Here is a 13,421-nt window from a genome sequence, read left to right on the forward strand (position 1 = left end):
CTTGTCAGCTTTGGGGTTTCTCAGCCTCAGCAGCCAGCAGCTGTCTGAGTGAAGAAAAGCCTCTATCTCCAGTGGGCCGGGAGCAGGAGGCAGAGCTGGTCCCCAAGGTTGAGGGGCTTTTACTCAGCCCCTAGAGCCTGGCACTTTGAACTTGGACTTAAAGCCTCCAAACTGTGAGAGAATAAACTATTTGTTAAGGCCATCCCATTTGTGGTATATTTCTTGTCGGAGCGGTACTAGGTAACCAGAAAACTGTGTCATTCAATTTTTTGCCCATAGAATCATTCAGTATTTTAATTTTACTTCATTCCATCAGCTTGAGAAATTTTTACTTCATTCTATCACCTTGAGAAATTCCAAGAATATTCTTCACTTTTGGTTTTCTAACTCCAGGTCTTTGCACATTTCGTTATAATCCTTTGTCTTCTCACGCCACCCTTTGAAATCTTCTGTTCAGCTCCTTTACTTCATCATTTCTTCCTTTCACTTTAGCTACTCTGCATTCAAGAGCACATTTCAGATTCTTTTCTGACAACCATTTTGGTCTGTCTTTTCTTTTTTATGACCTTTTGCTTTCTTCATGTATGATGTCCTTGATGTCTTCCCACAGCTTGTCTGGTCTTCAGTCATTAGTGCTTGTACAGCGCATCGGTTCTTGAGATGGTCTCTAAATTAGGTGAAATATACTCAAGGTCATAATTTGGCTCTCATGGACTTGTTTTCATTTTCTACAGCTTCAACTTGAACTTGCATATGAGCAGCTGATGGTCTGTTCCACAGATGGGTTCAGGCATTGTTCTGACTGATGATATTGAACTTCTCCCTCCTCTCTTTCCACAGATCTAGTCAATTGGATTCCTATGTATTCCATCTGGCAAGATCTACATGTATAGTCCTCATTTATGTTGTTGAAAAAAGGTATTTCCAGTGAAATACCATCACTCATCTGTCAGTTTGTTGTAACATGGTGGCTTACATGTTGCTGTCATGCTAGGAGCTATGCCACTGGTATTTCAGATAACAGCAGGGTCACCCAGGATGGACAGGTCTCAGCAGAGATTCCAGATGAAGGCAGACTGGGAAAAAGGACCTGGCAATCTACTTGTGAAAAAACTGGCCAGTGGAAACTTTATAAATAGCAGTAGAACATTGTCTGATACAGTGCCAGAAGATGAGTCCCTCAGGTGAAAGGCACTGAATATACAGCTGGGGAAGATCTGCCTCCTGAAAGTTTAACTCACTGCCGTCAAGTTAAACCCAACTCAGCAACCCCTCCTTGGGTTTCCGAGGTGGTATCACTACAGAAGTAGATTCCCCAACCTTCTTTCCAAGGAGTGGCTGGTGGGTTTGAACCGCCAGCCTTCTAGTTAACAGTCAAGTGCCTTAGGCACTATGCTACCACAGCTCCTTAAAGTAGAGTTAACATTAATGATGTGAATGGAGTAGAACTGTCGAGACCTTCATTTATTTATATGGCACAATTACAAAGAAGAAGAAACAGCTGCAAACATCCATTAATGAGAAGAAGATGGAATGTATGAAATATGAAATGAGGAAACTTGGAACTTGTAAAAAATGAAATGGAACAGTTGAATATCAATATCCTAGGCATAGTGAGCTGAAATGAACTGATACTGGACATTGTGGATCAGACAATCATATGGTCTTCTAGTAATTAAAAAATTGAAGAAGAATGATGTCACATTCATCATCAAAAACACTACAGAATCTATCCTGAAATACAATACTCTGAGTGATAAGATAATATCCATACACCTACAAGGAAGACTAGTTAATATGACTATTATTCAAATTTACACACAAACCACTAATGGCAAAGATGAAGAAACTGAAGACTTTTACCAACTTCTGCAGTCTGAAATTGATCAAACAGGCAGTCAAGATGCATTGATAATTGCTGGTGATTGAAAAGTGAAAGTTGGAAATGAAGAAGGATAAGTAGTTGGAAAACATGGCTTTGGTCTTGCTAATACATAGCCATTAAGTATTTGTTGAACTCTTTCCTAATATGTGCCAGGCAGTGTATATCAGGTACTAAACAAGACAGGTATTTTCTATGTTCTTATGGTGCTTAAAGTATAAGAGGAAGACAGGCATTGAGTACATAATTATAAGTCTGACAAGTTGTAGAAAGTAGACAAATATGGTACTATGTGCACATAAAAGGAGATAACAAAATGGAGGGTGCAGGGTCAAGGAAAGCTCAGGGCAAAGAGCATGTTGTTATTAGGTGCTGTGGAGTCATTTCTGACTCATTGTGACGCCATGTACAACAGAATGCAGCACTACCTGGTCCTGATCCTGCACCATCCTCACAATCCTTGCTATACTTGAGCCCGTATACGTTGTAGCCATTATGTCAATCCATCCATTTTTGCTGACCCTCCACTTTACCAAAAATGATATCCTTCTCCAGGGAACAGTCCCTTCTAACAAATTGTTGTTGTTGTTATGTGCCGTCGAGTCAGACCCGACTCATAGCGACCCCTCCTTGGGTTTCCAAGGCAGTATCACTACGGAAGTAGATTGCCAAGTAGATGAGGCAAAGTCTGGCCATTCTCACTTCCAAGGAGCATTCTGGCTGCACTTCTTCCAGGACAGATTTGTTCGTTCTTCTGGCAGTCCATGGTATTTTCAGTATTCTTTGGCAGCACCACAGTTCAAATGCATAACTCTTCAGTCTTCCTTATTCATTGTCAAGCTTCCACATGCATATGAGACAATTTAAAATACCATGCCTTGGGTTATAGGCGCACCTTAGTCTTCAAAGTGACAGCTTTGCTCTTCAACACTTTAAAGAGGTCTTTTGCAGCAGATTTGACTGCTGCTTCCATGAATGTTGATTGTGGATCCAAGTAAACTGAAATCTTTGACAGCTTCAGTCTTTTCTCCATTTATCATGATGCTGCTTATTGATCCAGTTCTGAGGATTTTTGTTTTCTTTATGTTGAGGTGTAATCCGTACTGCAGACTGTGGTTTTTTATCTTCATCAAGTCATCTTCACTTTCAGCAAGCAAGGTTGTGTCATCTGCATATGGCAGGTTGTTAATCAGTCTTCCTCCAATCTTGATAATGCTTTCTTCATATAGTCGAGCTTCTCGGATTATTTGCTCAGCATACAGATTGAATAAATATGGTGAAAGGATACAACCCAGATGCATGCTCTTCCTGATTTTAAACAACTCAGTATCCTCTTGTTCTGTTTGAACAACAACCTCCTGGTCTATGTACAGGTTTCTCATGAGCACAATTAAGTGTTCTGGAATTCCCATTCTTCTTGATGTTATCCATAATTTGTTATCCATCCAGTTGAATACTTTTGCATAATCAGTAAAAAAAAAAAAAAGTAAGCATCTTTCTGATAATATTTGCATTCAGCCAAGATCCATCTGACATCAGCAGTGATATCCCTCATTCTACCTCTTCTTCTGAATCCAGCTTGCATTTCTGGAATTTCCCTGTGAATATACTGCTGCAACCATTTTTTAATCATCTTTGCTTGCATGTGATATTAATGATACTGTTTGATAATTTCCACATTCTGTTTGATCACCTTTCTTTGGAATGGGTACTAATAATGGATCTCTTCCATTAGGCTGGCCAGGTAGCTATCTTTATGTCTTCACATAAATGAGTGACTATCTCCAGCGCTGCATCTCTTTGTTGAAAGATCTCAACGGGTATTCCATTAATTCCTGGAGCCTTGTTTTTTGCCAATTCCTTCTGTGCAGCTTTGACTTCTTCCTTCAGTACCATTGGTTCTTGATCATATGCCACCTCCTGAAACAATTGAATATCATCAATTGAACATCAACCATTGACCATAGTCTTTTTTGTACAATGACTGTGTATTCCTTCCATCTTCTTTTGATGATCCCTGCATAGTTCAGTATTTTGCCCATAGAATCCTTCAGGATTGCAACTTGAGGGTTGAATTTTTCCTTCAGTTCTTTCTGCTTGAGAAATGCTGAGCATGTTCTTCCCTTCTGGTTTTCTAACTCTAGGTCTTTACACATTTCATTATAATAATTGACTTTTTCTTCTTGAGCTGCTCCTTAAAATCTTCCGTGCAGCTATTTTATCTTGTCATTTCTCCTATTTGCTTTAGCTACTCTCTGTTCAAGAGCAATTTTCAGAGTCTCTTCTGACATCCATTTTGGTCTATTCTTCCTTTCGTATCTTTTTAACAACCTTTTGCTTTCTTCATGTATGATGTTCTTGATATCATCTTACAGCTCATCTGGTTTTCTGTCATTGGTGTTCAGTGTATCAAATCTATTCTTCAGATGGTTTCTAAAATCAGGTGGGGTATAATCAAGGTCATATTTTGGTTCTTGTGGACTTCTTTTAATTTTCTTCAGCTTCAGCTTGAACTTGCATATGAGCAGTTTATGGTCTGTTCCATAGTCAGCTCCTGGCCTTGTTTTGGCTAAAGATATTAAGCCTCTCCATCACCCCTTTATACAGATATAGTCAGTCTGACTCCTGTGTATTCAATCTGGCAAGGTCCACGTGTGTAACCACTGTTTATGTTGCTGACGAAAAGGTATTTGCAATGAATAAGTCAGTCTTCAAAATATATCATGCAATCTCCAGTGTCATTTCTATCACCAGGGCCATATTTTCCAACTACCAATGATTCTTCTTTGTTTCCAACTTTTGCATTCCAATCACCAGTAATCATCAATACATCTTGATTGCATGTGTGGTCAGTTTCAGACTGCAGAAGTTAGTAAAAAAAAATTGTAATTTCTTCATCTTTGGCTTTAGTCGTTGGTGCATAAATTTGAATAATAGTAGTACTAACAGGTCTTCCTTGTAGGTGTATGTATATTAGCCTATCAATGACAGCAGGATAAATTTGAAACATTCTTTGTTATAGTGAGTACAACACCATTCCTCTTCAATTTGTTGTTCTCAGCATAGTAAATCATATTATTATCTGGTTCAAAATGTCCAATACCAGTCCATTTCAGCTCACTAAAGCCTAGGGTATCGATCTTTATGTGTTCCACTTCATTTTTGACAACTTCCAATTTTCTTAGATTAGTACTTCCTACATTCCCCATTCTGATTATTAACGGATGTTTGCAACTGTTTCTTCCCATTTTGAGTTGTGCTCCATCAGCAAATGAAGGTCCCAAAACGTTTACTCCATCCATGTTGTTAAGGTCGACTGTACTTTGAGGAGGCAGCTCCTCCCTGGTCTTATTTTGAGTGCCTTCTGACCTGAGGAGCTCATCTTTTGGCACTAGATCAGACAGTGTTTCAGGGCTATTCTTATATTCATAAAGTTTTATAATAGACAGTGTTTCACTGCTATTCATAAGGTTTTCACTAGCCAATTCTTTGAGAAGTGGATGACCCCTTCATTCTTCCGAGTCTGTCTTAGTCAGGAAGCTCCACTGAAAACAGCCCACCATGAGTGACCTTGCAGACATTTGAAATACTGGTGACATAACCTCCAGCTTCACAGCAACTTGCAAGTCACTACAGTACAACAAACTGACAGATAAGTGGTGGGGCAAAGGGCGTAATGTACAACAAAATGAGGCCAGGTGGGTGAGCAAGTGTCCAGTTACAGAATTGTATTAAGGACTTGGGCCTTTATTGTAAGAACACTGGGAAACCATTGAGAGTTTAAGTATTATTCATACATCATTAAAGTATGGAGAATAGTTTGTAATTGTATGGAAAGTTATTGAAGAGAGACCATAGTTGAGTCTATAGTAATGGTTCACATATTCTACATGAGAGCTAAGACTAAGGTAGCAGTGGAAGAGATGGACAGGGTAGTTGTGTTCAAGAAGTACATAGGAAGTAGAGTCGTCAGGACTTGGCCATCAGGTGTTGGAGATGAAAGAAAGGAGCAGTCAAAGATGGTGCCCTGGTTTAGGCTTACTCAGTTACAGGAGGATGACCAGATTTTGTCACATTGAATTTGAAATGACCATGAGGCATCCAAGTAGATATGTTAATAGGCAATTAGTTAATATAATTCATGTCATTAAATTATACACCCAAAAAAATATTGATTTGGCAGATGTGTATAGTTTTACAAGTGGGGAAAAAAAAAAAAAAAAAGACAATTGGATATACAGGTCTAGAACTCAAAGGAGAGTATGGATTAGGGAAATTTGTGTTTCCATCATATGTTTGAACTATATAAAATTGCCATTTTTAGGTCAGAAACTTGGAACATTGGTAGCTTCATCTATTTTTAACCTAATAGATGTTAATTGGGTTGAGAATAAATGAGATCCCTTAGAGAGACTAATAGTCTAGGATTTAGACCGCTGGAATATCAACATTTAATGGTGTAGTAAAACAAGAGACAGCAAAGAGACTGAAAAGAACAACCAAAGAAGGAGAAAAAATAAAAAGCTTGGCATGCTGACAACCTTTTGGTTGGGTAAGATAATCCTGTGGAGCAGTTCTACTCTAACACATGGTGGCAACTAACAACAACTGTGGTGGTGCAAATGGTTAAACAACAAGAGAAAAAGAACATGGCATGCTGAAAGCCAAAGGTTGGGAGAGTTTAAAGACACAATGGGGGTTATCAGTCTACCAGATGCTGTTGAGAGGTCAAATACGATGAAGTCTAATAAGCATCCAGTTATCCAGTTTCCCCATTAAATTTAGATACATAAATGCCACTATTGACCTTGGAAAGAACGTGTGTGTGTGTGTGTGTGTGTGTGTGTTGGGGATGAGGGTGTTGCAGAGTGATTGTGAGGCAAGGAAATGGAGAAGCAAGTTTAGACAGCTCTTACAAAAGGCTTGGCAGAGGGAAGAGGGAATAAAAGTGATAACGTAAGGAGAGAGAGTAAGATGGAAGAGAGATTCACACCAGCAAGTGACATTCTTTTTTTTTTTTCCTAAATAAACAAATCTTTAAATATCAGATCTAATGAGTTACACTTCATAATATCACACAGATAAACCAGAATATTAATCATTTTGCAAAACAGTAAGCAGATGAATTCATGTATGGGTATTAGACAAATCCATTACTTTAGAAAACTTAGTAGATTTTGCAGTTGCCCCTAATGATTATTTGAATATTATTTGCAGGTCAGCAGATAGTGTGCTGAGATCTTGTACCTCACAAGGGGCATAGGAGAATTCAGAGGACTGTGGTGCAGAAGGAAGAACAGAGGCTTCACAGTTGGACGAGCATACAAATCCTAGCTCTGACCCGGGGGAATCAGTTGTCTGAGCCATTTTCCTGCTCTGAGAAATGGAGGTTATTACAGGGTCTTACATGGTTATTGTAAGGTCCCAAGAACATAAATATGTTCATAATATTTGAACATATTAAATATGAACATAAATATGCCCAAGCCCTGGCACTAGTAAGTGGGCTGTTGTAATCTTGTGTCTGTGAGTCTTATCCATTGGTGGTTACCATCCTCACACCAACCCCACATCCCACTTCCATATTGTGATGGCTTTTCTCTGTTAGAGTTGAACCATGCATATTGTCTAAAAAACCAAAAACAAAACCAAACTCACTGCCATCAAGTCAGATCTGACTCATAGCAACCCCTCCTTGGGTTTCCAAGGCAGTATCACTATGGAAGTAGATTGCTCAATCTTCTGAGAAGTGGCTGGTGGGTTTGAACCGCCAGCCTTCTGGTTAGTAGTCAGATGCCTTAGGCACTGTGCCACCAGAGCTCCCTGTTGTCTAAAAAGGACCTCTAATTGTGAAAGCAATAATTTTCTCCTTTAAAAGGATAGCTATGTCTTCCAGAAAACACCTGAAGATACAAGGAAACAAAACATAACTCAAAACATTGGCTTACTTATTCTAGTAGAGGCGATTGTCTGTGTTTTCAGTAGCTGAAGTTGTTATGGAAGGCTTAAAAGATACCCTCAGCCTCTCCCTCTTTGCCAGCAAGACTCACAGAATTTAGAAAAGTAGAATAGAAATAGTCTTAAGTGCTAACATTTATTGCCTACTTACTATATACCAGATACATTTATTTAAATCATTACAATAACCTCATGAGATTGATACTAATATTAACCCCATTTTATAGGTGAAGAGCCTGAATCTCAGAAAACCCCACTTTTACAAATGAGGAAATCAAATCTCAAGTAATTGGCTTGTAGTCCCACAGCTAAGTGATAGAGCTTGGATTGAACCAAGGTGATCTCACTCCAAAACTGTGGTACTGTAGAGTGGCAGATAATTTGTCAGATACCAGAGTCAAAGGGACTTTTACATAGTTTGTGTAGCAGCCTTATATAGCCAGTGCCAGGCATGCTAGAATAAGTACAACCTTTGCAGTCAGTCAAGCCTGAATTTGCCACTTATTAGCTCTGTGTTCTTGGTTATGTGACTGTGCCTCGGTTGCTAACTGAAAAGTTGAACCCACCAGCCACTCCAGGGGAGAAAGATAAGGCAGTCTGTTTCCATAAAGACTACAGCCTTGGAAACCTTATGGAGCCATTCCACTCTGTCCTACAGAATCACTATGAGTCAGAATTGACTCAATCGGCAATTTCTTTTCTTTTCTTTTTAGTAATAATCTTCAAAGATTATTATACAGAGCAAACAAAATTATGTGACATTAACAGCATGTATCAGGTATTTGGTAAATAGCATTTTTAAATTATAAATATTGTGATTATAAGTTGTGCTTTAAGTGGTTTGCAGTTGAAAAAGGTTGAGGATAAGAAGGAAAGGGCTTTAGCCAAGGTCACACAAAGGCAGAACCAGAAGTCCAGCCTCATATCTTGGCTCTTGACCTGTGCTGTCTCTGATAGACCTTGTGGGAAAAGGCCACTTTGTCATTGGAGTATCTGTGGTAGTCAGGGTGTCTATGAGCCCCCAGAGAGAAAGACATTGATTTTCATAACAGGCATTCATAACATTAATTATTGTTATTGCAAGCCCGAGGAGAGTGGCATCTTCCCAGAGTCTCCTCTCAGTGAAGGGCATCTTTAATGAGGCCACTTAGCACAGTTACACAGAATATCACATCTTTGTTCTGTCATTCTGTATTTACTCAGCAAACAGTTACTCTGGGCTGGGACTGGGAACCCAGAAGGAAATGAGAATAAAGAGGTCCCCAACCCTAAGGAGCACATAGGCACACAGTGTGCTCCTAAGCACCAAGGCTTCTGGGATTACCATCAGGGCCTACCACTTGACCTTGCTCCACACATCAGTCCCCAGAAGGCCATCTGTATGTACATCCTATCAAAAGTAATAGTCCCCAGGTCCTGCTTACTAGGTAACTAAACATCTTGATTTTGATGTGTGTTTGTTTCAGCAGCTGGGAAAGGCTACCCCTGCAAGACATGTAAGATAGTGCTGAACTCCATAGAACAATATCAAGCTCATGTCAGCGGCTTCAAGCACAAGAACCAGTGAGTAACCATCCTTTGAAATTCAAGGGTCTACAGCAGGAGCTCAAGGCCTCTGAATCAGAACTAAGATAGCTTCTCCTTGGCTGAAATGGAACCCTGGCAGCTTTTTCTCAGTCACCAGAAGATAAATCAGTTAACAGAAAGAAGTGTCTCTTCTGTAAGTTTTTCTCCCATCAGCTTCTCCCCAACCTTTGGACCTCCTGGACTAAAGGTTTTAGTAAAGAAGCATAAATTTCCTTGATGGTCCCCTAATAATGCCTAGATTTCCTGACCTTTTAAAAAAAAAAAAAAAAAATCAGTCATTGCCATCGAGTTGAATCCAACTCATAGCAACCCCTCCTTGGGTTTTTGAGGTGATATCTCTATGGAAATAGATTGCCCAGTCTTCCTTCTAAGGAGTGGCTGGTGGGTTTGAACCATCAGCCTTCTGGTTAGCAGTCAAATGTCTTAGGCATTGCACCACCAGAGCTCCCACTACACTGAATAGAGAAGTGTTTATCTCATTGCCCTGAAGACCCCAATCTCTGCTGCCATCAGTGTTATTACAGGAGCTCCCTCTATAGGCAATTGCCAAATGTGACCAGATTCTTCCTTTCACCGATCAAATACATATTTAGACCTTCTGATAATCCCCAATACAGACCCAGTCCCTGCTCTTATAACCTAACATTCTGATGAGAGAGACAGACAACTAGCAAGCAAACAGCTAGTAATTACAGATCTTGATAACTGCCTTGAAGGAAATGGGTGAACAGTCATGCTTGTTTCACAGCTCCCAATAATCTTAAAAATGACCAATAATCATTGAGCCCCTATTCTTTTGGAGCCCACATGCCAAGAAAATTCTCTCAGGTAATCCTCATAGTAAGTGGCCCTGGGAGGAAAGGATTCTTACCCTCATCTACAAATGCAGGCAACCAATGTTCAAAGTGATGCCATGAGCCAGAGCTTTGATTCAAAAAGAGGCCTCTTGATTTTATAGCCATGCTTTTCCCTGGGCATCATGCTGAGAAGTCGTGGTACCATGTGAGGAAAAGGAGAAGGCCTGCCAGGAGAATCCCTCATGGTTCTGTTCGGTCCTCTCAGAACCGAAATGTGTGCTGCGAACAGTGGGCCAAGTATTATGAGTCATCTTATTTATTCCTCCTTTTACAGATGAGGAAACTGAGTTGCGGTCAGGCAAATCTACTGAAATGATTTCTTTGACATTGGTGGTTGATTCTGCATTGCTTATTGCACCAAATGAGTTAAAGGTGGTAGAAACAGTGTGTTGGAACCAAAAATATCCTTGGTTTCCGTTACTCTGCTTATAGTCTTCTCTCCCACACTGTAGCTGACTTCCTCTTTACTGTGGCTCAGCCCTTGAGTCTTATCTTAGGTATGGCCTTGGGACAAGCCCCAGCAGCCAAGCCTGGGGCTCACGCAGTATCTCAGCATACCTCCTTGCAGTTTGGCTGATGGCGATTTCTGCAGAGTACCTGGAGTCAGCCAGAGCACCAGCACCTAGGTTGCTCCTGGTGCTGCCATGGAGCTACCCAGACTTGAAAATGCTAATGGTTTTTTACTGCTCTCTTCCTACCACTTTCCAGCTATGTGTCTTTGGGTAAGTTAGTGAACCACTCAGAGCCTCTCATTCCTCTGCTATAATGATAATTACCGTTTGTTGAATGCCTACTTAAATCTCATTTAATTCTCAGTAGCAGCTCTGAATTAGACCCCTCTTGTGCAACCTAAAGAAACCCAACCTCAGGTGGGGTAAGTGACTTGGCCAAGGTCACACATATACTTAGATCCAGGATTCAAATCTGTTTGACTACAAAGTCCATTTCTTTTTGCTCTGCCACTACCGAATGGAACTAATTAACTTCACCTTACAAGCTGATGTGATGGTTAGAAAACAGTGAAACCTTGAGAGCCAGAATTCAACATGACTACCTTGCTTTTCCAGGTCTCACAAGTTTTCTGCCTTTGACAGGGTACAGTCTTAGCGCTTTTCTGTTGTTCTCAATTAGTGAAAAATGTTTTAGTTTTCCTTTTCTGAGAGGTTTCCACCTTATACGAGTTCCAGCTTTCTCAGGTTTTACTGTATATATAAAGTGTCTAACATAAGTAAAAGACACTGTTAGAGATAAGCTTTCAGTGATTCAACATGTATTTATTGTGCACCTGTTATGTGTTAGGTCCTGTTCTGGGTACTGGCTCTATAGTAGGAACCAAGACCAATATGTTTCTGATCCTTTGGATCCTCCCACTGATGGTAAAGGCAGATTTTAAAAAAATTGATAAGCAATACAAGACCTACCTAAACTAACATAGACTGAAGTAGAAAATATGAACAGCCCATAACAAAAGAAGAAATTGAATAGATCATAAAAAAAGAAAAGTCCTAGCCCAGACAACTTCACTGGAGAATTCTACCAAATATTCAGACAATAGCTGACACCAGTCAAACTATTCCAGAATATAGAAAAGGATGGAATATTCCCAAATTCATTTTATGAAACAAGTATAACCCTGGTACCAAAACCAGGCAAAGACACCACTAAAAAAGAAAATTATAGGTCAATAATCCCTCATGAATATAGATGCAAAAATGTTCAAAAATCTTGGCCAATTGAATAAAACACTATGTCAAAAAAAATAATGCATCATGACCAAGTGAGAATTATACTAGGTGTGCAAGGATGGCTCAATGTTAGAAAAACAACCAACATAATCCATCATGTAAATAAACCATAAAAGAACCACATGATCATATCAATTGATATAGGAAAGGCATTTGATAAAATCCAACACCCATTCCTGATTAAAAGAAAAAAAAAAAAAAAAAAAACACTGAGAAAAATAGGAATAGAAAGGAAATTCCTCAACATAATTAAAGGCATATGCACAAAATCAACAGGCAACATTATTTGCAATGGAGAGAGACTGAAAGCATTCCCCTTGCAAATGGGAACCAGACAAGGAGACCCTCTACCACCACTTCTGTTCAACATTATATTGGAAGTCCTAGCCAAGGCAATAAGGCAAGAAGGAGAAATAAAAAACATCTAAATTGGCCAAGAAGAATAAAACTATCTCTATTTGCAGATGACATGATCCTGTGTATAGAAAACCCAAGTGACTCAGCAAGAAAACTACTGGAACTAATTGAAAGATTCAGCAAAGTGGCAAGATATAACATCAACATACAAAATATCAATTGGATTCCTCTACATCGATAAAGAAATCTCTGAAAAGGAAATGAGGAAAAAATACCATTTATAATAGCTACCAAAAAGATTAAATACTTAGGAATAAATCTTACCAGAGACACAAAAAACCTATACAAAGAAAACTATAAAGGACTATTACAAGACACAATAAGAAACCTACATAAATGGAAGAATATACCATGCTCATGGATAGGAAGACTGAACATTGTAAAAATGCCAATATTGCCCAAAACAATCTGTAGGTTCAATGCAATCCCAATTCAGATTCCATCAACATCCTTTAAAGACATGGAAAAAACAGTCACTACTTTTATATGGAAAGGAAAGAGACCTCAGATAAGCAAAGCAGTACTGAAGAAGAAGAACAAAGTCGGAGCTCTCTCATTCCCCACACTCAAAACCTGCTGTACAGCCACAATAGTCAAAACAGCCTGATGTTGCTACAGCAGACACATAGACCAGTGAAACAGAATTGAGAACCCAGAAATAGGTCCATCCACCCATGGACAACTGATCTTCAGCAATGAGCTGAAACCCATTAAATGGGGAAGAGATAGTCTCTTTAACAAAGGATGCTGGCCAAACTGGGTATCCATTTTCAGAAGAATGAAACAATGTCCATACTCACACCATATACAAAAAACAGCTCAAGATAGATCAAAGACCTACATGTAAAACCTAAAACTAAAGTTTATCAGAGGAAAACTTGTTGTTGTTGTTATGTGCCGTCGAGTCGGCCCCGACTCATAGCGACCCCTCCTTGGGTTTCCGAGGCAGTATCACTACGGAAGTAGGATTGCCCA

The 13,421-nt window shown here is 39.5% G+C and overlaps 1 protein-coding gene across 1 annotated transcript in view; it reads left to right on the forward strand.

The window, feature by feature from the left end:
* ZNF346 (zinc finger protein 346) overlaps positions 1-13,421 on the forward strand; it is a 112,576-nt gene that overhangs the window by 95,546 nt on the left and 3,609 nt on the right. The window contains exon 6 of the mRNA XM_007952941.2: positions 9,310-9,403. Within this exon, the coding sequence (XP_007951132.1) occupies positions 9,310-9,403 (94 nt within the window). The remainder of the gene's footprint in view (positions 1-9,309; positions 9,404-13,421) is intronic.

Source organism: Orycteropus afer, unplaced genomic scaffold, assembly GCF_000298275.1.
Source record: "Orycteropus afer afer isolate SDZICR_OR568_19922 unplaced genomic scaffold, OryAfe1.0 scaffold00366, whole genome shotgun sequence".
Lineage (NCBI taxonomy): Eukaryota > Metazoa > Chordata > Mammalia > Tubulidentata > Orycteropodidae > Orycteropus > Orycteropus afer.